The sequence below is a fragment of the Heloderma suspectum genome, chromosome 16 (genome assembly GCF_057233095.1).
Source record: "Heloderma suspectum isolate Gila_16-S chromosome 16, 16-S_ref, whole genome shotgun sequence".
Lineage (NCBI taxonomy): Eukaryota > Metazoa > Chordata > Lepidosauria > Squamata > Helodermatidae > Heloderma > Heloderma suspectum.
In genome coordinates, this window is record NC_139473.1 from 4,346,310 (window position 1) to 4,372,243 (window position 25,934).

At 50.2% G+C, this 25,934-nt stretch overlaps 3 protein-coding genes across 7 annotated transcripts in view; 2 read left to right on the forward strand and 1 right to left on the reverse strand.

Annotated features, from left to right (window-relative positions):
- The window catches only part of NXN (nucleoredoxin), a 70,927-nt gene extending 68,064 nt beyond the window's left edge, over positions 1-2,863 (forward strand). For both annotated transcript variants that reach the window (XM_084822604.1, XM_084822601.1), the window contains one exon: positions 1,373-2,863. In XM_084822604.1, coding sequence (XP_084678730.1) covers positions 1,373-1,555 — 183 coding nt within the window. In that variant the 3' untranslated portion in view covers positions 1,556-2,863. The remainder of the gene's footprint in view (positions 1-1,372) is intronic.
- Positions 2,864-6,193: 3,330 nt separating this feature from the next.
- Positions 6,194-13,772, reverse strand: MRM3 (mitochondrial rRNA methyltransferase 3). Of its 3 annotated transcripts, none has more exons than XM_084822600.1 (4): positions 13,569-13,772; positions 9,790-10,034; positions 8,644-8,811; positions 6,194-7,823 (listed from the first exon to the last, which is right to left on the reverse strand). In XM_084822600.1, exons 1-4 carry the CDS (start codon positions 13,751-13,753, stop codon positions 7,261-7,263), a joined length of 1,161 nt encoding a protein of 386 aa, XP_084678726.1. In that variant the 5' UTR covers positions 13,754-13,772; the 3' UTR covers positions 6,194-7,260. The 3 variants fall into 3 exon arrangements, with proteins under 3 accessions (XP_084678726.1, XP_084678725.1, XP_084678724.1); XM_084822599.1 differs by having other exon boundaries at positions 6,194-7,742; positions 13,434-13,772; XM_084822598.1 differs by having other exon boundaries at positions 13,434-13,772.
- Positions 13,773-14,305: 533 nt separating this feature from the next.
- On the forward strand, positions 14,306-24,973 carry GLOD4 (glyoxalase domain containing 4). Of its 2 annotated transcripts, XR_014786119.1 has the most exons (10): positions 14,306-14,472; positions 15,705-15,754; positions 17,270-17,390; positions 18,324-18,468; positions 19,028-19,164; positions 19,781-19,867; positions 21,257-21,370; positions 22,939-23,025; positions 23,823-24,027; positions 24,123-24,973. XR_014786119.1 is itself a non-coding variant. In XM_084822605.1 (9 exons), the coding sequence occupies exons 1-9, from the start codon at positions 14,383-14,385 to the stop codon at positions 23,886-23,888; spliced, it is 897 nt and encodes a 298-aa protein (XP_084678731.1). In that variant the 5' UTR covers positions 14,306-14,382; the 3' UTR covers positions 23,889-24,973. The 2 variants fall into 2 exon arrangements, 1 of the variants encoding a protein (XP_084678731.1); XM_084822605.1 differs by having other exon boundaries at positions 23,823-24,973.
- The last annotated feature ends 961 nt before the right edge of the window (positions 24,974-25,934 follow it).

Below are 25,934 nucleotides of genomic sequence, written 5' to 3' on the forward strand. Positions count from 1 at the left end.
CATCAGGTATTACCACCCTGTTTTCCTCTCAGCCATAAGGACTAGAAACTTGGCCCGCCTGCTTTTTCAAAATTTTTTTTAAGTAAACTGAGCTTTGCCAGTTGCTGCATAGTGAAGCATTGCAAAGTATAACTGCAGCACTTGCATCTGTGTGTGTGAGAGGGGAACAGTGGCTCTCTTTCAGTTCCCTTGGTTCTCGGTCCTTTTGTCCAGGAGCCAGGCAGAGCAGAAGTGTCTGGGAAACTCCACCAGCTTTAGTTGCACTTGCGTTTCTCGTCCTAGTCCCAGAGGCCTCATTGCCCCCCAAATAGGTGGGTGGCTTAACCTTTGGCCTGGCTTTCACCCTTCCTATGTAGGAGGGAGCGTGGGCTTTCTGCCGCAGACCCTCACCCTGGTTTTCGTTGTGGCTTGACTGACAGGCAGGTCTGGGAGGCAGAAGGGCTGCTGCCGGAGACAAAAGGCAGCGGAGGGGGTGTTCTGTTGTGCACGCGCGCGCACCCCTCTCTCCAGTTGCGGCAGGCTGTAAGAACGTAAGACCTGCCTCCTCCACAATATTTTTCCGTACAGCGCCCATGGTGCATAGGTTCATAAGCAAAGTAATACTAGACCCCTGCCAGTAAGAGGCTTACAATCGGATCAAAGGCCCGTCTAGTCTAGCATGCACTCCCCAACAATGGTGGCCTTCGGGGAGCTCAGAAGCGGAGCATTCCCCTTCTGTCTGCACCTGGCACCTGACAGAATTAGTGGTATACTTCTGTAGGGGGCAACGAGATTGTTAACAGGGACTGGGAGACTGGCTTTCTGCGACCTGGGCTAGCTTCCAGTCCGTCGCCAGGCTCAATTCAAAGTGCCGGTATTAACATTCAAAGCCCTAAACAGCTGGGGTCCCGGTCACCTGAAGAATTGTCTCCTCCCATATATACCTGCCCCAGACCCTAAAATCATTTTCAGAGGCCCCCACTGAAGGAGGTGAGGCAGATGGCTACTAGGCAGATGGCTACTAGGGAGAGGGCCTTTTTGGTGGTGGTACCCCAGTTGTAGAATGCACTCCTCAAAGAGGCTCACCTGGCACCCACATTGTGCTCTTTTTGGCACCAGGCGAGGAAGCTTTTTTTATTGTCCTAGTTCTCGTTTATTATTAAATGTGCCTTACTGTGTTTTTTGATCTTTCCCGGCTGCTGGCTTTTACTCTGGGGTTTTAATTGTTTTCAACTTTTAATAGTTTTGTATGATGTTTTATTGAGTTGTATCGACAGGTTTTGATTTTTGTGAACCATCCAGAGAGCTTGGGCCATTGGGCTAAAAAGAAATGTAATAAATACATTTCCAAAATCTAACAGAGTTTTTCTCTCTCTCGGCTGATTTTTTTTAGGACGACATGACCGACTCCCTTCGGGATTATACCAACCTTCCTGAAGCTGCGCCCCTCCTCACCATCCTGGACATGTCTGCTCGTGCCAAGTATGTCATGGATGTAGAGGAAATCACGCCCAACATTGTGGAAGCTTTTGTGAATGACTTTCTAGTGGACAAGCTGAAACCCGAACCCATCTAGAGCAGAGCGGAGGCAGGACGGGGTGGAGATGGGGGCTGCTTCTCCTAGTGCCCCACCCAACCCCGCTCAGGCATTATTTAAAAAATTGCAGGATTCCCCCCTCCCCCCCTCTGTGCACAACCCGACCCTTGACATTCTTGACCGCATTCTTGCCTTGTTTAAAATGCAGCGGTTTCTCCCGTCCCCGACGCCTCCTAAGCAAACTCTTTCAAAAGGTGCTGTTTTGGTGGGGGAAGACCTGGCTTGTACGCAGTGGGCAGGGGTGAGAGGGAAGGTGGGAAGCGATAAGATTCTGCAGTGGCCCATCCAGAAACATGGCTGCGTTCTGTTCAGATACCGCCCTAGGCAGGCAGGTGCCCCTGTTCTCATGTGGGCCGCTTCCCAATTTTAAACACGAAGCTGTGTGCTTCAGGTTTGAGGGCCACTCCCTGCCCAGATAACCTGTTCCAACAAAGCAATATTCTTTAATCCTGCCCCTTTCTCACATTTTCCCAAGAGGACGGGTGACCTCTTCCTTTTGTCCTCATTCCACCCAGAGTAGAAAATCAGCCCAGCGAAACTGTTCAACTTTGCAGGCTGTTTAGAAGAAAATCTTGCCGAAAGACAGGAGTAGTTTGAAACTGCTTTGGATTTCCTAGGTAAGGGCTCATCCTGGGCGACTCCACTTCCAGGAATTGGGCATGGGTTTTCCGCTGCTTCTAAATGCAGCTGGGGAGCATTCCAGACCCTACCAGTCCATATAAATGATATGGTTAAGTTTCTATAGTTGTCATGTAAGTGACGTGGGGATGCAGTAGAAAGAGGGAAAAGAGAGGTTCCTAGCTTTCTCTGGACTGCTTTCCATCGCAGCTGGGTTGAACCCAGAGCACAAGGTGGGTCTGTGGAATTGACCCCCTTAGCTGGGCAGATTCAGATAGGTGTGAGATGCATAGTAGCTTAAAAAATAGTGCAGTTGCTGGAGTCTGTGCTCACCTGGCTCAGGCTACAAACTCGCTGGGGTGATGATGCTCATCTGCATTACAAATCAAGTGCCATTTCCTGCCCAGTCTTTCTACAGCTTGGATTGCAATCCAGGCACCTGGGTTGCTGCTTCCTGTTTTGCAATTTGAACACTGCAGGTGCAAGGAGCCCTGGGATATGTCAGTCCCAAGGTGCCGGACGTCCATACTAAGGACTTGGGAGCTCTGGGAAGACCACATTTCCCAGGCTCACTGGAGCCTGCAGCGCTGCCTTTACAGTATTCAAACCATAAGGGAGGGAGGAGTGGCGGTCTCTTAGGTCTCCGACAAGAGCTCGCTGGCGCTCACACTAGGCCAGGTAAAAAAGAAGGGGTAAACAGGGCAGGTTATAGGGGCCCTTCGGGTGGGGGGAAGATGCTCACATCTAATGGTGTTCCCTGCAAAGTCATTAGAAGTGCAACGGGGTCCGAATTTTGGAAGCGAGCTTTGAAACGAACACAAACCTATGCTGATTTGGGGTGGGGGGAACTGCTAACCCCAATTTCAAACTGAGCAGAAGACTGTTCCCCATTGCTGCTTAGATTTTTACCCCATGGGAGCTGCAACCATGTGGTTAGCACCCCAGCTTGCAGCCACTCTGAAACCCAGGTTACTTGGACTAGCAATTACCCTTTCTAAATTAGTCTGCACTTCGCCGTATGGTGGGAGGGATGCAACCAGCTGTCATGACTTGCAGTAAACCTTTTAGGTGACTTTCCTGTCGCAAATGCTGGATTATGCCTTCCACTACCTGTGCTGAGAGATTTGTACCCAACCTCCTGCAGAGACACAACCTCCCAAGTGATCTAAACCTAGGACTATTTTACTTCCCCCCTTCTTTCTTTACACCCCCCCTTTTTAAACCCCTCTGTTCCTGTAAACCCCCCCTCCCCCCTCCCCATACCCACAGCTGATAGTTGGGTGAGCAGCTATCCAAAGGCGTGACTCAGCAGTGCTGCCTTTAGCCATTTGGGAGTGTAGGGTGGGGGAATTAACACACCTCCTGCTTCTTTTCTTCTGGACGTTGTAAAAACTGTACATGGTGATTGGAACTTTGTAATAAAAACCATTCTAGTAACCTAACTTGCCAGAAGGGTAATATGACACTGGGGGTTGGACGGCGAGCGGGGAGAGTGAGAAAAGAAATCAGATAGGACAAACTTATAGCAAAAGTAGTTTAGGAACCCTTGGCAGCTGTGCAAATGGTGGAGGTGGCCTGAATTCACAATCTGATCAATTCCACAGAAGTGAGAGGACTTCTGCTTCACTTTGTTAGAAAAAGGGAAGTTTGTAGTCCATATGAGAATTTATTAAAAAACAATTAGCACGCTCAATTTCTGCTCAGACAGGGGTACACGATCTATGACCCGCCAAACATACCAATTTCCCTGCTGCCTGTACTCCGATATGGTCATAAAGATCGGACTTTCCCCGTCACTGCAAAAGGGAAGCATGTCTGCCTGGAACCGTATCGGCAGCCAGTGCAATTCCTTTAAGACTGCCGTTATGTTACCTTTACGTGATGTTCCAGTCAACAGTCTAGCTGCTATATTTTTCACTAGCGGCAGCGTCTGAGTCGTCTTCAAGGGCAGCCCCACGTAAAAGTGCATTGCTGCAGTCTAATCAGGAAGTTACCAGCACGTGCACGACTGTGGCTAGGTTAGCCCTGTCCAGGAAAAGCCAAAGCTGGCGGATCAGCCGAAGCTGGCCTCAAGTACTCTGGGCCACGGAGTCCACCTGGGGCTCCAGCAACAGGGGGCAAGCCAGGCTTGCTTCCACCTGAACAGGTAGGAAAACTCAACAGAAGTTTGGTTTTAGGCTCTCAGCGTGCCACCAGTGACTGATGCTAGCTTTTGGAGATGAATGGGCAAAACTATTGTGGACCCAGTTCACCGCTTCTGCTGCCCCTCTCTGCGGCTTTTGTGCCCAACTGCTGCTCCTGGCAGAACTTCCTTAAGAGTTCTACCCGAAGCTCTCCTTCGCTTCATTACAATTTTGTCCCATCCATTCTCCAAGGAGATGGTGGTGGGGATATATAATTTCTCCCCCACCTCTTGCCCTCACAACCACCTTGGGAGGCTTGAGAGAGCCATCACCCCAAGGGGTACTGCATTGAGCTTCATAGCCAAGTGGGCATCTGATTTAGGGGCACGTGAAGGATTCACCCTCTGCAAATCCCCACACAAGATGTCCCAATACACTCCTCAGACTAACATGCAGGTGGAAACGTACCTACCCACCGGATTTCATGCTTTGCTGAATGTCACATTTTGTGGCAGATTTAAGGTATCAAAATATGCCTTTAAATAGGTATTTTGAAACTTTGTTTTGTTTAAGCAGATTAGCGTGGAAACAAAATTCTGGCTCAAACCACAGGAGAGTTGAACTGGACAGGGAATCAGATGCTCACCCTTTGTTTGAACTTGAGCCTCTGCAGTTCTAGTTCAATACCCTGGTGGCTTCCAGGTGTTCAGACTACAACCTCAGCTCTGTGCTCGCTGGGGATGATAAGTGTGGAAGGCACCAGGTTGGGTGAAAAGATTTCAATGGAACCTCCATGAAATGCAATTGAGACAGGGGTGTTTCTTATCCTAGCTGGGGTGCAAAGAGACAATATTAAAGATTCCCGGTGGTGGTGGGGAGAGGCCCTAGGTATGGATCCCTCCCCCCTGTTTTTGTACAGTTGGGTGACAGTTTACAAAGTTTTCCCATGTGGTAAAGTCTTATTCTTCCAGAGTGTCCAAGTACCTCATGCTTGAGATCTAGGCAGACACTTCTTTCGGAAGAGGGTTACTGCGAGGAGGGGTATCGCATGGTGGTCCAGGCCCCATACCCAAGTGCCCCACCAGCAAATCCCATTGCTACAGGCACCACCTGCACACACACACCCTCCTGCCTCTAGATGCTGTCAGAGAAAGGGGAAGCAGTCACCGATCTCTCCTAGAATAAAAGGATTGTACGGTTTGGCAATGCAAGAACATTTGATTCGCAACTGCATCCGCCCTGTTCCCCTTTGCACATAAGCTACACATATAAATATGTTGCCACCTTCTGGTTAAAAGATGTACAGCCATCAGAAGAGACAGACACCCCCCCCCCCCCCCACTAAGTAATAATTTTAAAAACTACTTTCAGGACTAGTCAATGTGTGCAAACTTTGGGGTTGCACAGAAGCCTTCCGTTGGGCCAGACATTCCAAAGAAAATTTTAAAAGATGCTTCCGGCATCTGAGAACAGGCAGGATTCTTTTGAGGTAGGTGGGAAGGAGAAAGACATCAATTCAACAGGCTTTACAAAATGTTAAAAGCTGGGGGCGGGGGGTATGTTCTATTGGAAAGCAAAAGTTGTGGACAACCCATAATAATATGGAGAAACCTCACTGGCCAGTTCCCCGTTATAAATAGACATGCAGAGAGATGCAAATCCAGAATTTATTCTGTACACATCTGGTCTTGGTGTAAACAGGACATCTGCGTCTTGGTGGAAACAGATTTAAAGGTTTTGTGGGAAGCTCTTGAACTTGCTTACTTAATACACTAAAAAGCGATCTGTGTGAGAGGACAAACTGGTCTGTGAGCTTATCTGGGGGTGGGGTGGGAAGAAATGTTTGGAAATGGGATGTTTTTCAAAGCGTACAGTGGAAAGCTTTTCTGAACTCCGCCCACCCTGGGGTGGAAAGGATGGGTCATGCTGCAGAAGGAAAGAGACGAGAGACCGGAAAAGTGACACAAACTTGCCTAAACACAACACAGAACAGGCCTAGATTTCAGAGCCTCAGCAACAAGCAAGCCTGGGGCTGCGGGAGGTCGCCTGTCAGAGGTGACTATCTGCTTCGTGCCTTTGGCACAAGATCAGAGGGACCCGGTGATGTCACCAGGAGCCTTGTGCCAGCTGCTGAGTCAAACACGCAGCAATGCAACTTTTCGGCCAGAAAAACCTGGGAGGGGAAGCAGGCTCTTTTAAGTACACGCTGGCACATGCCACCCAGAGGCATTTGGCTGTATCTTTTTGTGCCAGTGATGTGGGCACGGCTGAGGGGCTGAAGCAACCTTTGCCAGCTTTGGATTTCAAAACCAAAATGTGAGAGTTTGGGCTGAGAGCAGCTCTAAGAATGTGGCGGTGGAAGTCTGGACTGTACCACCTTGGACAGCATGTGTGCATGGAAGGCTGTCCTATTTTGGAATGCTCCCTTTAAAAAAAAATCCCCCTGCATGGAATAAACTAGCACATCAAGGAGGGAGGAAAAACTAATCACTTTTCCCTGATATGCTAGTTGTCAACATGCAAGAAATGTTGATTTTTTAAAAAAAAAATTTAACAGAGGTAGGGAAAAGGAATTCAGCATCCTGCCATCAGAAGCGGTAACTAAGGAAAGCAGCCAGTACATTCTGCACGTTTAGATTGGCTTTGGATGTTTGTGGAGAACTTCCTCAAGATCACACCTGCCGTTCTGCTGAAGAAGCAGACCTGGCAAAAAGCCTTTCATAAACAACCGACTGGAAGCTACACTCGCCCCTTTCCCCCCACTACCTTCTGTTCCCTCTTTCCCACAACAAGAAGACTGCCATGGAACTGGGTGAGAGCATTCCCACCAAACCAGATGGGCAGCAGGCCCCGAGATGGGGAGCCTGAAACGGAGGCGAAGCTCGTCTCAGTGGAGGGTTTTTTCTCCTTGGGCACCCCTGGCACACCACAGCCCCCAGTCGCTCAACAGTTCAGGTGCCGCCCGGAAGCGTGGGTCGTTTTGACCTCCGGTTCCTCCACGAGTCGCAGCTGTCTCCTGGCCTCGAAGAGCAGGATGCTCGCAGCCATGGCGGAGTTCAGGCTGTCCACGCCCGGGACCACTGGGATGAGAAGCCTCTTCCCGCCAGTGGTGTGAGCCAGCTGTTCTGCGTCGCTGCTCACCCCGTGGGTCTCCCCGCCGATCACCACTGCCACGGGAACATCCATCCATCGCTCGGAGTAATGGTGGACTTCCAATGGGAACGTTTCTCCCTCCTCTGCGCTGTCTGCATCGGAGCCCCAGTCCGGCTGGGCTCGCTGGGCTTTCAGGTTGTAGGGCCTGGAGACCCAGCCGTAGCTGCTGGCATTGGCCAGTGGCTCAGGCTCAGTTTCAGTGCCTGCCTGGGAGCCGTCGGCCACATAAACCGGGCTCCCAGGAAGGAGGTAGTTCGGCACGACATCCCACTCTAGGTTAGAGATGATGGGGAAGCGGAAGTGAGCGCCCATCCCTGCCCGGAGCACTTTGGGTTCCCAGGCATCGACGCAGCCTGGAGAGGGAAAGGAGACAAGCAGCTTCTAGGGAGAAGGCAACCCCAGAGCAGGCCAGCAAAGCTCTACGAATCAGCAGCAAACCAAACTGCTGTTGTCCTCCCAGAAATTGTCCTCATCTCTTCTCCAGCTCTGAGGGGCTTGCTGCCTTGGCCATCAGGAAGGAAAGACCCCAGAGCAGTCAAGTTTAAGTAGAGGCTGGAGGATCATGTCAGGGATGCAGTAGCTGTACCCTGCAGTGCAGAGCCTGCACTTAGCTGGGGGTTGGACTAGATGCTCTCCAAGATCCCTTCCACCTCCATGATTCGTCTATTCTCTCACATCAGCAAGTGAGGCTCTTCTCACTTGCTCACGTTTGAGGGCAGTTTGGACGATAAACACCCAAGAGGGCCTTTTCTGTAGCGGCCCCACATCTCTGGAATGGGTGGCCATTGGAGGGCCCTCAGGCTTTTAGGAACACTCCGGAAGTGTACTCGTTTACTTTGGCCTTGCCCTGATGAGGTTTTGTTGTAGGTTTTCAGTACTGGCATGGCCAGATACTGTTTTAGTGCTGGCGTTTGTTATTTTTATGTGCTGATTTTGTACTATATCAGGCAATTCTCTTGTCTTATAAATAATGGAAGCCTTGAGGCAGCTCAGAGGCCAGCAAATCCTGTTTCTTCTCTGGAAGAGGGAGAGCCGTGTGGCAACTGTGGTCAAATCACCAGCACCTCACTTGCTCCAGAGCAGACCCAATCTTTCACTCTTCCTCCCCAAGAAGTAAAAAGAGCCACAATGCAGCCCCCCCCGCCCATTTCGCCACCAGGCAACGCTCCTCACCTTTGACCAGCAAGACTCTGCTGCAACCGGCTCCAGCCGCTGACCTCAGGATGGTGCCCAAGTTCCCCGGGTCGCGGATGTTGTCACAGATCAGGGTCAGAGGCAACGCGTGCTCCCGCTTGACTTCTGGATAGGTCATTTTAGAATGATCTGGTCTGGAAAAGATTCCTGAGGATACAGAGGAAGATGGATTTCCCTTAGTGCCTCATACATAAACAGATCAGGCAGATTTGACTAAAAAAAGCTAGGAGTCAGTGGGCGGGGGTGAGGGGGGCTCAACCAGAAGCACCTCAAGCACAGAAGAAAATGTGTCCCACAGAAAAGGTGCCCCAACAACTATGTTTTACAGCCAAATGATCACACTCAAATGTTTTGAGAAACACACCACCCAAAGGGGAGGTGGGTTGGATGATGGGAACGAGGCGGGCAGAGGAGAAGAGACAGGGTTCAAGAAGCAGTGGGGGCAGAGCAGAGTGAATGAGATGTGCGGGGAGATAAGGGGAGGCTTGGAAAAGGAGAGAGAACTTTACTGTGGAGTGAGCAAACTTCAGTCTTGTGTGGTCTATATTTCATGGCTTGCTTGGTAGATCTTATATGCTTCCTTTCAAGGCAACTTACGAAAGATAATTTAGCTTCATAGACTGAGCTGAGAGGTTTGCCAGGGATTTTCAGTACAATCCATTTGCAGTGCTTCCAGTCCAAGAACATTACCTCTAGCTTTACTACTGGAAGATGACCACGTTTACACGCACGCACGTGAAAGATAGAAAGACTAACAACAGAGTCTTTGAAAAAAATAGACTTTGAGCTAAACATTTTGGCTTCCACCCTCGAAGGCAGAAGCCAAAATGTTTAAGCTCAAAGTATTTTTTTTTAAATGCTCTGCTGTGAGTCTTTCTATTTTTTGTATATATTTTACCTTAAGACTGACGGCATCCAGAGGGGACCCAGAGCCACCTTGTAGCTTTGCTGTTGTGCCCCTATACACCGCACGCGCTCTCGCCCTACTTAAAAGTAAGTGCTCTCAACAAAGAGTGACTGAGGAAGGGCCCAAGAGACTGCTCTCAGGAGGCATTCCCATCCGATCCTCCTCACCCTTGCAGCGCCCTCCTCACAGTTTGTACTGTTTCCCAGATGACGACTTACCAATCACCCCCTGAGGAGCAACGACGTCAGACCAGGCCTTCAGGTCATCGAATTTCACCTTGATGAGGCTGGCGCCTTTCAGCTTGGCCTCCGGCAGCTCCTTCACATGGTCAATGGTGCTGAAGAAGAGCGTCTGGGGAACAGCGCCGGCCGCCAACGCGTCGGTGATGAGGCGCCTGCCTTCCAGGAGGATTTTCCCGTGCCTCTCGCGAAAGCCCCTCGACTTGGCAACCGTCACCACTTTGCTGCCGAGAAAGGGGTCTTGTGAAGGCCTCGCCCACCCGCCCACAGGCATGCATGCTAGCTAGCCGGCGTGAGTCGTTTGGCGTCCAAAACGAAGAGAAGCACCAACTTCAGTGGAGCAGCTCCATTTTATGGTTCAAGGATCATTTGTGTGCACAAAACCCCACAAATCTTCTCCTTCAGGAAAACACAGAGATCTAGCATTGGGAGGGGGGCTAACCACCACCCTCCTTGTGCACCCCCTGGGGCCACTTATGTCCCCTTGCCATATCACTACCCAAGTAGCCCTGCCTGGTCAGCTAGAGGCTATTCTAACTAGCCAGAGGCACCTCAGATACTCTGCCTCAACCCCTAGCCCTTGTGCCAGCCAAAACAAAGCTAAAAGCGTGTGGCTGCTTGCACCCATAGGAACACAGGGTCCCACTGGTCCAGTACTGCTGCCTCTGACTGACAGGATCCCAGCAGGGTCTTTCCCCATCACCCCCTACCTGATCTTTTTGAACCAGAGACACCAGAGTTTGAACTTTGGCCCTTCTGCATGCAAAGCAGGGGCTCAGCCACTGAGCAATTGCCCCGCTCTAGCGTAGGAAGCTTCCCTCAACAGAGTCAGACTACTATCTGCCCTCCTAGCCCAGGAATGGGGGAACCAGAGGCCCTCCAGAGGTACTTACAGCTCCAGTTCTCATCAGCCCCAGACAGCATGGCCAATTGTCAGATATGCTTGGAGGTGCAGTTCAGCAACGTCGGGAGGGTCACAGAGTCCCCAGTCCTAATCAAGCCCAAGACTGTCTTTCTCTGCCTGGCACTGGCTCGCAGGCAGCATTTTTTTCCTGCTGTCAGATACGTTTTTCTTTTGTCAGAGATTAAACCTGGGCCCTTCCGCATTCAAAGCAGGGTCTCAACCACTGACTTAGAGCACCATTCCATGCATGTTTAGATGGAAAAAAGTCCCAAAACTCCTAGGTGCTCTGCTGCTGAGCTATGGCCCTTTCAATCAATCCCCCCACACACACACAAATAAAGCAAGATTCCAGTCCTCATGGTTCCGAATAAAGGGCTGATTTAAACAGGAACCAAGGGAGCTGTCTTATACAGAGGCAGGTAATGAGAACAAACCACCAATCGTTCTTAATGATGTATACAATTGACAAAAACCAATGTTACCGTGAAAAATATACATAAATTTCAGGTGCAATCCTATGCATGTTTAAACAGAAAGAAGTGGCTGGCTGGGGAATGCTGGGAGTTGCAGGACTTCTTTCTGTGTAAACATGCATAGGATTTTGCCATTAAAGTCCTTTGTGCCCTTAAAGTCCTCTCTCTTTTCTCTATTCTTTCCTTCATTATTGTAAAAATTTAAACTGTAAATTCTTTGAATTAGAGATCTGAGGTTTTTTTTTAAATGAAACTGCAAAGCACTGTGTTCATTGATGGTTTTGTAGTAACAATTATACAGTCACTTTAAGGAGCTGGAGTGGAATCTCTGGTTGTTAAGAAAAGGTGAAAGAAAAATCTCACCACCACATGAGAAAGCTCTGAAGCTCTTCTGTGGTGGCTTGTTCTTATGAATGGAGCTGGAGTACAGCCACACATTTCTTGTTCCCCTATTGAAACGTTAGCTGCCCTTTTTCCACGGTTGTACTTCAGTCTTACCACACGTTGCAGGGATAGGAAAAGTTCATTCTCCAGAACAATCATGGAAAAGTTGCAAGGATTTTGTGTAATTTCACATCTTAATGCAGATGAAACGTCTGTGCAGGGGGCAAATACCCAAATGCCACACTTGAAGAACTGGCCCCTACCCAAGCTCCAGATGTGCCTTGCAGCTGTTAGGGTGGAATCTTGAGCTTGGTTTGTTTATATTTATTTATATTTATTTATTTAATTTCTATACCGCCCAATAGCCGAAGCTCTCTGGGCGGTTTACAAAAATTAAAACCAAACACACAATAAAACAATTTAAAATATATAGAACATTAAAACCACAATATAACAATACAACCACAATAAAATCTAGCAGCAGTGCAGGAGTTTAAAATACAGATTTAAAACAACAAAGATAAAAATTTAGAAAGCTAAAATGCCTGGGAAAATAAAAAGGTCTTCACCTGGCGCCGAAAGGAATACAATGTAGTATTTGTTTGTTTATTTGTGATACTTCTATACTGCTTAATGCAATAAAACCCCTAAGCAGTTCACATGCAGGAAAAGTTGGTGATGGAGCCGACTGTGCCTGCAATCCTTACTTGGGACTAAGTCTCACTGAACTCAATGAGACTTACTTCTGAGTTGACATGCACAGGATTGTGCTCTATAACACCCTCAGACTTCAGATGAGGGATGCTATTTGTTTTATGTTCCTCTGTGTAAAGTAATATATTCCTGCACATAAAAAACCTGAGCACATAAGACATATTCTATACTAGCCTGTTCTCTGTAGTGCCGATTTTGTGGGATTCTTTTTGAACGTAGGGAGTACTAATGAATATGACCCAGTCCATCATGGTACCTCCTGCCAAGCCTCCCTTGCAGCAAACATCTCTATTTTGGGGTGGCGGTTAGAGTGTCAGAGGAAGGCCAGGGAGATCCAGCTTGAAATCCCCACTAAGCACATTGTGCAACCTTGGGCCAATTATGCGTTCTCTCTCTCAACCTAGCCTACCTCACAGGGATGTTGCAGGGGATAAAATAGATAGCGGGGAGAAACGTGGAAACCATCACAAGGTCCTGGCCATAAGGGCAGGATAAAAATGGAACAAATAAAGGAAATAGATGAGCCTTGCCATGTTCCTTCCTCCGCCTCTTGCAATTACCTATTCCGGGGTAGGCCACGTGGTGATGTCCGATGTTGTGGACTACAACTCCCATCAGCCGCACCTCGCATGGCCAGCCGGCAGGGATGATGGGAGTCGTAGTCCCAGACGTCTGGAGGACACCAGATGGCCGACCACCAGAGGAAGCCGTTCTGGCGAACTCGAAAGCCGGCTTCGCTGGGGATTTTGGGCACCGTGAGTCCCCCACCCCGCGCTCTTTCTCGCCGCTCCCCCCCCGCCCACTCTCCAAGCGCAAAGGCTGCCGGGAGTTGTAGTTTTCAGCCCCTCCTCCACCGGACCGGCCACCCAAAACTACAACTCCCGGAGCGCATTGCGCGCGCGCCACATGCGTCGCGCGCCCTTGCCTTCTCCTTCCTCGCAGAGGGGGCGGGGGCTCCCCCTCACCCCAAATCCAGGATCTCGACCCCCAGGTCGTCGCGCGTCGCGCGGCGGAGCCCTCCTCCCCGCCGCCTGCGGCGCGAGTGACGCCGGGGGCCGCGGCCCCTCCCCCGCTCTCGCGGCCTCCCCCGCTCCGTCACCGCCCGCGCAGAACTGCAGCTCCCGGCGCGCCCCCTCAGGCGCGTTTACCTCAGCCGCTTGTCGCCGGGCCCGGCCCGCTCGTAGCGCAGCGCCGGCTTCTCCTCCGGCTCCGGGGCGCGCGCCCGCTCGGCGGCCTTCCCCTCGGGGCCGCGCGGGGCGCGGGGCTTGGGGGCGGGCGCGGGCCCGGGCCGGGCCCGAGGGGCGCTGGGGGGGACGCGCTGCGGCTGCTCCGCCCGCGCGAGCGGCGGCAGCACGCGGACGGGGCTCCTCCTCAGCGCGCGCACGCCGCGCCGGCCGGCCGCCGCGCCGCCGCAGCCCGGCCTCAGCAGCAGCAGGGCCGCGCGCGCGGGCCTGGCCAGCGCCGCCATCTTGGCCGCGGGCGGCGGCGGGCACCGCGAGGTTCCGTCGCCAACGGTGACGGCATCCGCCCGCCCCCGCAACGAAGCGGCTTCCTCCGCTATGGAGGGGCGGAGGCCCGCCCGCACTTCCGGCAGCGGGCGCGAGCCGCCGTGGGCCGCGGGCGTCGCGCGGAGGATGGAGCGGCGCCTCAGTTCTTACGGCGTGGGGGAAGCGTCCGGCCCCTCACGAATTATCGGGCTCCAGCTGCCGCCATCGGAGGCCCTGGCTGGGGCTGATGGGAACTTGAGCCGCAAGTTTCCCACACCCGGCCCGAAGGGGTTTCACCATAGAGACCGCAAAGCATAGAGCGACGCCGCTCCACGTTCCTAGGCTAGAGAGAACGCATAATGGCGGCCGCGTTTCATTATACTCTGTAACCGGAAGTGTTTTTCTGTCGCGATGGTCGCAAGAGTGGCGCCGCTCTAGCCCTAGGCGCCTCCATGGTGTGAACCTTGCCCGGGGACCCGCGAGACAGCAACCGCCGCCGTGACGTCATAGCCGAGCGCCGGAAGTGGGAACACCCCCTCTAAAAAAAAAATCAAAACAAACGGCCGAGGGCGCGTGCTTGTGATCCTTTTGCGAGGATCTCAATCAGAAAATGAAGACCCGACGCGCGCTGCATTTCGTGTTCAAAGTCGGCGACCGAGCTCAGACCGCGCGTTTCTATCGGGAGCTACTGGGCATGCGCGTAAGTGTCGGTGGAGTGAGGCGGCGGGCGGTTAGGGAGCGGCTTGGGAAGCGAGGCGGGGGGAGGGGTTCTAAGGAGCTTGATGACGTCAGCAGCTATGGGTGCCCAAGGGGCCCAAACGCCGAGGCAACGCGTTGTTCCTAGAGCGGCTACGTAGCTACGGCTACCCTTAGGTCCAATCTTCCCACAGGGCGGCCTTTGCTTTTGCATATTGGAACCCTTTCTGGGGCTTGCTGCTTTCCGAGCTGGTCCCAAAGTGTTTTCAGTTGAGTTATTATTCATTTCTCCATACATACATTATTAATATAATAAAATTATTATATTATTTTAATTAATTGTGTTATATTTCCCCCAAATAATACATATTTCATATGCATAAGACACCCGTGTGCAATATTTAGATCATTTTAGAAGAAAAATCATGTTTTACTGCCAGCTTAGCCAAACAGAAATAAATATATATTTGGATCAGAGACATAACTTAGGAAGAAATCCAAAGTAATTAGTAAGACAAACCTCCCAAATAAGAGAGCGACACCCCCAAACCCCATAGTTTAATGTATTATTTTAACTGTAGGTTCTGGAGATTGAACCTGGGATCTTTAATATTTATTTTATTTATTAAAATAGTTATGACCCGCCTTTTGGCCTGCATAAAGGGCCCTCCAGGCAGTCTACAAATATAGAGAATACAAGTACAATTAATAGTAATAAATGAGAGCATTTAAAACTGAGGTGTTAAAACATAATTGGAAGCAGAAAATGCAAGGGGTTGTACAAAGGGACTGCATTTGAAGGAAGAAACAAAGATGGAACTGCTGAATACAGGGGTGCACAAAACTCAGTCCCAGGGGCCAAATATGGCCCTCCAGTGGCTGCAATTTGAGACCCCGGAATAACATGCCCCCTTCCCCTGGCCTCACCCCCTTTCCCCCCTTTTGGTGGTCTCCCGGCTTCTGTGCAGTTTTCCCCCCATCCTAAAAAGTTGGAATGCCTCTCCTAAGGCTCAGTTAGGGGCAGCAAGACTTTAAACTAAAATAAGCTGGTAATTTTGGTTTGTTTCACCCTGCCCCTTTTGCCTTTGGCTCCCCCACCACTAGAATGCAGCCCCCAAGTGCTTCTTGGCCATGAGATTCGGCCCTCTGGCTGAAAGAGGTTCTGCACCCTTGACCAAATGTTTTGTCTAGCACCGGACTGAACATTGTCTGGCTTACCTGTGCTTGAACCCACAGGTTCTAAGACACGAAGAATTTGAAGAAGGCTGCAAGGCCACTTGTAACGGGTAAGTCTTCTTCTCTTGGCTGTTTCTCATGAAAGCCGACGTCTGCAAAGGAGCGTGTCAACGTTGGCTGCCTTCGCGCAGCACTAAGCCAGAATGCTCCAGAATTCTGGCTCAAGAGCAAGCAACAAGCGCATTACTGCACGCTCCTGTTTTGCTCGTTGCTGCTACAGTGACCATTAAATAAACCCAGTTGGTTGTCCATAGTGGGATTTCTGGCTTGTCATTCCCTTGACCAGCCAGAATTGTAAGCCGGGGTTTGTTTCTTGACTTACAATTCCCAGCTTGTTTGGGAGCGAAGAGCCAGGAATCCCAGTAAGGACAAAGTGCTAACCACCCTTCGCCAACCTGAAGCCCTCCAGATCTTTTGGGTAGTAACTCCTATTATTCCCAGCCACCATGGCCCATGGTGGCTGCAAATGATGGGAGCTGCAGTCCAACACATCTGGAGAGAGACTGGTGGGGGAGGGCTGTGTTAAGCAATCTGTCCATGGTCTTTTTTTTAGCAGTCACTATAGCAGAAAGGACCAAAGCAGGAGCAAATGGGTTGCGTGTTGTAGCATACAACTTGTTCACGATAAGCGAAGATTCCAAAGATTTCTGGCATATCATGCTGTGAAAACTCGGTCTCTGCCTGTTTGGAGTTAAAAATACCCAGGGGAGTGGAAAACTCTAAGGAGAGATTGGGCTTGTTTGCCCATATCACCCTATTACGCAGATTTTGGGAGCGTGTAAGATCTCATTATTTTAGTCCCTGTACTGCTGATAGTGGTTTTAGCTCCTTTATGGGCTGGTTGTATTTAGCTCCTGTGATTTGTCTTGTATTTTTACTATTATTATTTTGCTCTCCAACCTGTTTCCCTCCAGATGTGTATTTGGGTTTTTTAATTTGGCTTTTGAAGATTTATTGCCAGATTTATTTTTAACATATTATTATCAGCTTTGTACAGTGCTTAGCCAGCTTGTATATAAGGCATCTTACAACATTAAACATAAATGAACTGATATATATTTTCCAGAGGATAGCCATGTTCATCTAATGCAGCAAAAACAGCAAAGAGTCTTGTGGCACCTGAAAGACTAACAAATACATTCTGGCATAAGATTTCATGGACTGTACTCCATATTGGTTAGTCTTTAAGGTATCACAAGATTCTTTGTTGTTACTGTTTATATATGTTGAGCTAAACCTTGCCAGTGAGTCCTGATGCTTCCCATTGGCTGACCTTCTGTGGTGTCGCAGGGTGTTTGCAAACATTCTCCCTGCGTAGTGTGTCACTGACCAAAATTGCAGCCTTAGCTAGGGAAGGGGAAAGGGGAGATCTGCAGGAGAGACAAAATTGCCTGCCGTTTCTCATCAATCAGTGAGTTACATGGGGAACCAAATGAATTGAGGAAGACTATTGGTCCGTCCAGCTCAGTATGGCAGTGGGCTGAGGACTAAGGGAGGAAGAACTGTAGTGGATGCTTTTCTGTGTTTATGATATTAAATAGATATTGCACTGGCTGTGTTTCTAGCCCTTATGATGGCAAATGGAGCAAAACAATGGTGGGATACGGTCCAGAGGATGACCACTTTGTCGCAGAGCTAACCTACAATTACGGCGTCGGAGATTACCGCCTTGGCAGCGATTTTCTGGTTTGTAACTTTGGATTTCTTCCCAGCATTAAAAGCGTGTGTCGTGGTGGTGGTGGTGGTGGTGCTGCTGCCTTTGTCATTTTTAGTACTCTGTGCGTCTCTGTCATAGTTATGTTCCGAGGACTCCTCAGAAGCTGAAATGGGGTTCTGGGAAGAAGATCAGATCTGGTGGGGAACATTCCCTGCCTGTTACCACTGATCCTGCTCTGCGATGCGCACTTGCACAGGCCCGTTGGGTGTCTTTTAGGGCAAGGTGGGCAGAAAGTAGTTCTCCAGATTCTTTGGACTTCAACTTCCAGAAGCCCCTGCCTGCATGGCCAAAAGTCAGGAATGCTGGGAGTTGACCTAATTTCTGCCCACCCCTGCTTTAGGGGACATGTTCAGCCAGGCGAAGCTCGACAACAGCCTGCGTGTGTTGAGTGTGCGCCCTCGGGCACTCCCCTGAATTCGAGTGAGAAGGGACCTCAGAGGTCAACTAGTCCAACCCCCTGCTGTCACTAACCGTTTGCATGCATGGCATCCCTGCAGGTGTTCGTGTGGTGGACATGTGGGAGTACACGAGCCAATGCATTCTCCCCATAAGGCTCATCTGTGAAAAGCACCGGCCTAGACTATTAAATAAAAAAAATGGACATTATGTTCTACCCACCCACCGCTGCTGTAGCATATGAAATGCAGCCAAGCGGCCTGGGAAAGCTTGCACCCCAGCCTCCCTCGCCAGCCCCCAGAAGAGTTAGTTCACCAGAAACACGGCCCTGGATTTGGTGGCAGCTCCACTGTGGAGGCACCACCGAAAAGACCCTGCGGCTGTTATCTGCCAATTCTATGGAGACCAGGGGCGGGCCAGAGAGAAAGGCTCCTCTGTACAACGAGTATTCCCATCGCCTGCATATTCTGTGTTAATTGATGTGGGTTCTTTTCTGGCTGGGCCAGGGGATGACAGTTGTGTCCAGCCAGGCTGTGAGCAACGCCCGGAAGCTGCAGTGGCCATTCAAGGAGATCTCGGCAGGTGTCTACGAAACGGAAGCTCCAGGGGGATACAAGTTCTGCCTGGAAGACAAAAAGCCGGCGAAGGATGGTAAGGGGCAGGCAGAATTGTAGGGCCGTAGGCGTCTCGTTTGCTTTCCCCCAGCCTGCTTGCGATATGCCACCGTTTGGCTTGTGATGGGTTTGCCTGGGGAGGGGGTTAGGACAACAACCATCTGACTCTTGACGCCGCTTGGATATTTTTTGTGGTGGGGGAAGATGGGAAAATCATGGTGCTATCATTTTTATAACTTCAATTGTGATTTTTTTCCTCTTTCCTCCTGGCTGTTTTTCCTTGTGTGCTGTGTCTTTTTTTTATATCGCAGCCCAGCAGGCTGGGATTGTCTTATTTTACTGACGATAACATAAGCTCGTCCAGCAGCCCTTTTTGGCTGAGGAGCAGCATAAAAATATTTTAAATAAATAAATGTTGCCAAGCTTCCATGTTTAGAGGCAGTATACCTGAGTATTAGATGTGGGGCACAAGCAACAAGGAGAGGCCCTGGGCATTCCCTGCTCGTGGGCTTCAAAAGAGGCATGTTGTTGCGCTGCTTTTTAGGAAAGCCGCACTCTATGGCAACGCCCATCCTAAGTGTTTTGTGCTCTTCCAGATCCCGTGCTAAAGGTGACCCTGGCCGTATCCAGCCTGCAGAAATCCGTGGACTACTGGTCCAAGCTGCTGGGCATGACAGTGTACGAGAAGGACGAACGCCAGCAGAAAGCTCTGCTTGGCTATGCAGAGAACCAGGTGGGACTTGAACGGGCGCGAAGTTGCTTTGGAGGGTCGCTCCGCAGCAGATGACAGCGGCCGCAGAATCGGGCCCACTGGAGCCAGATGCTGCTTACTGCACCAGCCTTTCTGCATTCTTATTTTCTAAAACATTTTAGAGCTGGGGTGGCCCGCTGGTTGTGGATGCAGTAACATATGCTCATTTTATTCTTTTTTAAAAACCTGTATCATCCTCTTTCTCTCCCCAAATGGTGCATATTCCCAAGTCAGTGGGTTTAGCAGCAGAAGGAAGCCCCATTTTATTCTATAGCACTTACTTGTTGGTATTCGCAGGCATGGGGAACACCAAGGTTTTCAGCAGTGAAAGATATAGATGTCTCTCTATCTCTCTCTATATATCTTTTATATATAGGGCTGGGGGTGTCCATATATCTTTAGTCACTACCTGCCCTCCTGCCTGCCCCAGAAAACAGCCAAACGCACAAAAAGGGTTTGTCGCAATAAGCTGAACAAGTCTGACCATTGCGTCCTGACCCTTCTCATGTGTAATGTGGGTCAGCAGGGGACCGAAAATGGATTGGTGTTTTCTTCAGCAGCTTCTCTGCAAACCTGCTCTTTCCTTTTTCTCTCTCAGTGTAAGCTGGAGCTGCAGAGCATCGGGCGAGCTGTGGACCACGGAACAGCCTTCGGACGGATTGCTTTCTCTTGCCCTGAGGAAGAGGTGACGACCTTCTGGGGGGCATCACAGAAGTGATGTTTCTAGGGGCCTTTCCTAGCAGGAGAACGGCATCACGGTGGCTTTGCTTTTGATATCTATATGAAAGATAGAGTAACCACAGAGTAATTTCAAGATATTCTTAGAGATCAATGTTTCGGCTTCTGCCCTCATCAGTAGCTGTGATGTTAACATGTGATGTGATGTGTTAGCTGTGATGTTAACAGCACAGCTACTGCTGAGGGCAGAAACCAAAATGTTTAGCTCTGAATATATTTTGAAATTACTCTGTTACTCTATCTTGTTATATTTTACCATATGACTGACTGCATCCAGAGCCCCCTGGTTGCTTTGCTGTTGTGCCCCTTTACAGGTACACGTGTGTGTGTGTGTGTGTATTTATATATGTGTGTGTGTGTGTGTGTGTGTGTATGAAAAATATCAAAAGGGCATAATATAAATGTGCTCATAAATAACAATATAATAAATATAATGAACCACACAAAGCAGCTTGCGATGCATCAGTTTAAATAACATGCTTTCAGCTACAGCAATTTAAACCATTAAAAGAAGAGCTCCCAAAGAAGATTTAGGGTACAATCCCATGTGTGTTTTGACTTGTAGTACATTTTTCTGTCTAAATATGCATGGGATTGCAGGATGTTTTTCTGTCTAAACACGCATAGGACTGTAGGATTTTTTTTGGTCCTTACATGCATAGGACTGTAGGATTCTTAACATGCATAGGACTGTAGGATTTTTTTGTCTAAATATGCATAGGATTGCACCCTTATGCTGTTGCTGTTTTAAAAAATAAAGGCAGAGCACGGTGAATTCATTTTAAAGCAGGGGTGGGCAACTTGTGCCCTCTTCTAGATGTTTTGGCCTATAAGCCCCTTCATTCCTCACTGTTGGCTGTTCTGGCTGATGGGAGTTGTAGGCCAAAACATCTGGAGGGCCACAAGCAGCCCACACCTGTGCTAATTTAATTTGTATCCTGCTTTTCTTCCCTAAAATGGTGCTCAAGGTGGCTAACAATAAAATAAAGAGTAAAAACTAGATCTGTATTAAAAGAACATAGAAACAGTTCTTTAATTAAATGGCAGGTGCTTAATTGACCAAGGTTCTTTAATGTGTTGAGCAAATGAGCCCTGCCGGGGAGACATGATTGGGGGCAACGCTTAAGGGACATGCATTTGGCTCTGTTTGCAGGATATGGTTCTTAGATGTCAGACTGCAGTTTTGAGCAGTGGGGGTTGCTCAAAATGCCTGGGCCTAATAGCTGGGCCTTTCTTTCACCTGGCTGACTTCTCTCCCTCTCTCCGCTCCCGTTTGGCCCCTGCCGTTCTCTCCCCTTGCCCTGCTTGGGTTCTGCTCCTCTCGTCGGCTCTCCAGCTGCCCGACCTTGAGGCCTTGATGAAGAAGGAGAACCAGAAGATCTTGACGCCCCTGGTGAGCCTGGACACGCCAGGGAAGGCGACGGTGCAAGTGGTCATCCTGGCGGATCCCGTGAGTGCCCGTACAAAAATATCCCTGTCCTGCATCAAACATAAGCGCATAAGGGGAGCCTGGCTGGATCTGGCCCAAGGACAATTCTATCCATGTTGTTAGTCCCCAACATCTGACGTTCAGTGGTAGAATGCCTCTAGCTAAGGAAGTTCTACCAAGCTACTGTGGATCATTGCCGGTGAGAGACGTATCCTCAATAGCAGGTGTGGGAAGTTTTTAGGTTGTGGGGGGCGAATGCCCCCCAGTAGGCTGTCCAGTAACATCCTCGCCACACTCATTTTGCTTTTCCCTGTGTTGAAAGAAAGATAGAGTTCCGTACCTCTCTCAGCGTAGAGAAAGGGCCTCAGATGCACTGAGGGGAGAAGCCAAGTCCCTGAAAATCCCCTTGTTATTTCCGATTGTGATTGGAGATAACAGAGGGATTCCCCTGTTGGCCCCTCACCCTCTCAGTCAGGAGCAGAAGCAGCACATCAGGGATTTCCCTTTGTTTTCTCTGATCTGCTCCACAGATGCGCCTCATCGTTTGAAAATAATAATAAACCATCTAAGCTAGCAGCCATTGCTACATCTTGTGGCAGTGAGTTTCGCAAGTTTGTTATAAAGCAGACCTTTTTATTTGTAAGTCAGGAACCTACTGCTTATCAGGCTCACGTTTTGAGTGCAAATTCTAGCGATGGGAGAGCAAAGAGCGTCTGGGTTTGCCCGCAAATTCATAATTGTATAAGCGGCGTGCGAGAGGCGATACACCTGTGCTTTTGTGGGGGCAGGTCTTCCTAGAGTCGCTGAATCAGAGGGATCCTAGAATGCCATCCAATCCACTCCTTGCTTGAGGCAGGAAATCCAGAGCTAGGGAATACCCAAGAGGTGCCTGTCCTTCCTCTGCACGAAGACCTCCAGCGACAGAGAGCCCACCCCTCTGGGTCCTCAGTTTTACTGTCAAACTGCTCTTGCCATCCAAAGGTTACTCCTAATGTTTAACCGAAATCTGCCCCCCCCCCCAGTACTTTAAGCCCGTATAGATCTAGTCCTTCCCTCTGGGACAGCAGAGAACAAGGCGCTGCTACAGCTCCGTGGGGATTTGAAGAGGGCTATCGTGTCTCCCGTCCCCGCCAAGTTTTCTCTTCTGCAGGTGAAACACAAGTTCTTTGGGACTGCCAAGGGTCACGGCTTTTGCTGAAACTCCTTCCCGAAAACAAGGACGAGGCCAGGCCATCCTGCCAGTAGATTTGACACAAATATGTCACGTGGCATCATGGCTGTCATAGCTTGGAGGCGCAACTGTCTCTCCCCGAAATTTTTCCTGGCCTCCCTTGTGACAAGGCAGCTCAAATTGGCCCGGCCTTTGCTGTCCAGACTAGCCTTTGAGGATAGATCGTAAGCTCCTGGAGGGCAGGGACCTTCTCTCATTTTTAGGTTCGCCTTCCCACGCCATCATGTGCGGCAATGACTCAGGGTGTGAAAATAACCCTGTGTTGCTCACCAACTCCATTCCCGCTTGGGCGTAGTGACTGCGGCCTGTGCTGCAAATGCCACTTCCTTTCCTCTCCCTCTTCTTTCACCCGCTTTAGGATGGCCACGAAATCTGCTTTGTGGGCAACGAGGCCTTTCGGGAGCTTTCTCAGGTGGACCCGAACGGTGGGAAGCTCTTAGACGAGGTGAGTCGGCCTCTCCTTTCTCAGCATTGATTACCAATTCAAGGAGGAACTGGGAGCGGTGGCGGATGCCCCAAAGGAACTCTGGGATCCGTAGTTTTATGAGTGTGCCGAGAATTCTCTTGGAGCTGCCTTCCCCAACCTGGTGCCCGTCAGTTGTTTTGGATTTCAACTCCCACCAGCCCCAGCCAGCATGGCTGATGGTCAGGAATGCTGAGACTTGTAATCCAAATCAGATGGAGGGCGCCTGTTTGGAGAAGGCTGTCCTAGAGATTCCCATTTGTCTCAAAGAGCTAGTATTCCCATGGTTCCTTGCAGGGACGAGGGAGCCATGACAGTTCCGCTGGCTTACTTTTGACATCTACATCTGTAGGATCCTACTTCCTAGAGCAGAACCAGGTAGCTTATTTTAAGCACAAAAGGATCCTCGTTTCCACTGAGGGGGTGTAAATTTTGCCCTGCGTTCATGAGATCTAGAAACATGGGACAAGAGATTCACAAAGTTGCGGGGGGCAGCCTCCGGCTCTCAGGAGGAGGGATTAAAAGGGGTGTATGATTCCCGACAGCTCTCCCAAGAACAGGTACACCTACACTCCTGCCTGCTCTGCCAATTTGGAAGCCCGTGAGCACAACCTGTGCGAGTGAATTTGCTCGTGGGAGAAAGAGGGCACAGTCCTTCCGTGCCCAGCTTGACTGGCAGTCGTTCACCAATTTGCTTGGAGTTCTTGGCCTTTTTCTTTGTTTCTCTCTCTCGGCAGCTTTGCCCCACGACCTCTCTCACTGCTTTTCCTTCTCCGCAGGCGATGGTGGCCGACAAAAGCCATGAGTGGTTTGCGAACCGTAACATCCCGAAACCTTCTGCGTAGACCCAGCGGGGGCGTCTGATCTGAGGCCCCCCCGGGAGGGACTGGCCAACTCCACCTTCGTTGCCCACGGATGAAAACTGCTGCTGCTGCCTGAACTCACCTTTCAAAAACCGAACATGCTTAATTGCAGCTTTTCCCAGCCCAGCGCCTGTGCAGATGGGTTGGACTACAATGTCCATCATCCCCCAGCCAGCAGGGCCCTGCTGGCTGGGGGTGATGGATGGTGTAGTCCAGCCCATCTGCACAGGCACTGGGCTGGGGAACGGTGCTTACCTGTATTCCTTCTGCTTCCTCCTTGGATCGACACCCCTTCCATGCGTAGATGGAACCCCCATAGCTTTGGTGGGGCAGGCTTAGATTAGTGGCTGTGGGGGGTGGGCTGTTTTGCTCAGGGGCTGGGGGGACATGTCTTGGGTGGGCTATCATGTTAATACGAGGTTTCTCCTTTTAACTGTAATGTTAGAGCACATGAATTTTTATGGTAAAACTGTATCTGAGGGGCTTTCTCCCTCTCCTTCCCTCCGGGATATTTGTGTTGGGCACAGAGCCATTTGGGGCGATTTAACTCAGCCAGCCTTTTTCATGCATTCAGATAGCCCCGCAAACCATGGCAGCGACTGGCAACTGTCTTTCAAACCACTGTGGCTCTCAAGGGGGCGCGAAGGATCTTTTCCCATCCCCACCCTTTACTGGGATCAATTGAGCTGGCTTTTGAACAGTCGCCAAACCGTCTTTCAGCTTTTCTTTAACTCCTGGCACACCATTCCGGGTGCCTGGAAACATGTGAGGTTATTTGCAGGAAAGCTGGTATGGTGGGTTTGGGGGCAGTTGTGGAGCTTAATATGGGCCTGTTTTTCTTCTGCTTCCGGATGGAACCATTCCACCTTCTGACGCTAGCACGGCCTCGGCCAGGCAAGCCGCATGATGTTTCCGGGTGGCACCCATTTGGCAGGCTTAAAATGCAGCCTTGATGTCGCGCTCAGTACACCCAGCTCCAAGGCCTCCTTAAAAACCAACTTGAAGCCCCGGACCTGCTGCTAAGATGGTAATCGTGGTTTTTGTGGAATAAAGAACCTTTGAACCCAATTGCTTCCCTGTGCATCTTTCCCCCCTTTCAAGGCAAGATGGTTCCTCTTAAACTGGCCTTTCAAAAGCAGGGGATAGAACCAGGCAGCTCCTGAGCCGATCAAGGACACTGAGGTTACCCAGACACCCTCTTAATGTCTTTGCTGTTCCCACCGGTACTTAAAAGGGGTCAGGAGAAAGTTTAGAAAGAGCAAAGGGAAAGGACCCATCTCTTGAACCTTAAGGGACTGGTCTCGGGTTGCCATTGGATCTGGAAAGCGAGCTGGAAACATCGCACACAGAGCGACATTCACCGCATCGCTGGTTGTGGATTTACTGCTTTTATGACGATGACACATAGCACCGCCCCCTGTCCATGCCACTTTTGCAAAGTGTACGAGAACGGTGCTGCCTCCAAATAATCGTGTGGCAGAGGCATGGAGCGTAGGCAGACCGTACCACTTCAGCCTACATGTTGGAGGGACTGTTTAAGTGCTACGTTGTTTAATCCTCTTCACTTAGAAAGCTAGCAGATCATAGTGGGGAAGGGGCCATGGTTCAGTGGCAGAGCCCCTGCTTTGCAGGCAGGAGATCCTGGGTTCGAACCCTATCACTGTGTGTTTTTTTTTTAAAGGAACAGGTAGTGATGGGGAAGATGGACCCTTCTCTGCTGGTCAGTGTTGACAATACTGGGCTAGGGGGACAAAATTCTGACCTGGTAAAAGTTTTCCAATATTCTTAGCACATCAGGAAAGGTCTAAATCAGGGGTGAGCGATGTAGGCTGGAACATCTGGCGAGCACATCTCCCTGCACCACCAGCTAGGCTGCTTAGAGTTGACGGGAGGTGTAGGCCAAAACATCTGGAGGGCCGCGCAAGTTGCCCGTCCCCAATCCAAACCTAGTTCTCTGCCTTGTCAGCTAATTTGTACAAGTATGTTCCAAAACAAAACTGGGCTAGGTGGAAGGTAGATCGCCAGCTG

Bases quoted from the DNA above. Each gene is read 5' to 3' on its own strand.
- GLOD4 (XM_084822605.1), top strand. From the start codon at position 14,383: ATGAAGACCCGACGCGCGCTGCATTTCGTGTTCAAAGTCGGCGACCGA. The intron at 15,755-17,269 runs GTAAGTCTTCTT...CTGTGTTTCTAG, and splicing joins TGCAAGGCCACTTGTAACGG to CCCTTATGATGGCAAATGGA. The intron at 18,469-19,027 runs GTAAGGGGCAGG...GTGCTCTTCCAG, and splicing joins CAAAAAGCCGGCGAAGGATG to ATCCCGTGCTAAAGGTGACC.
- MRM3 (XM_084822598.1), bottom strand. From the start codon at position 13,753: ATGGCGGCGCTGGCCAGGCCCGCGCGCGCGGCCCTGCTGCTGCTGAGG. The intron at 10,035-13,433 runs GTAAACGCGCCT...CTTTCTCGGCAG, and splicing joins CCCGGCGACAAGCGGCTGAG to CAAAGTGGTGACGGTTGCCA. The intron at 8,812-9,789 runs GTAAGTCGTCAT...CTGTATCCTCAG, and splicing joins TGCTCCTCAGGGGGTGATTG to GAATCTTTTCCAGACCAGAT.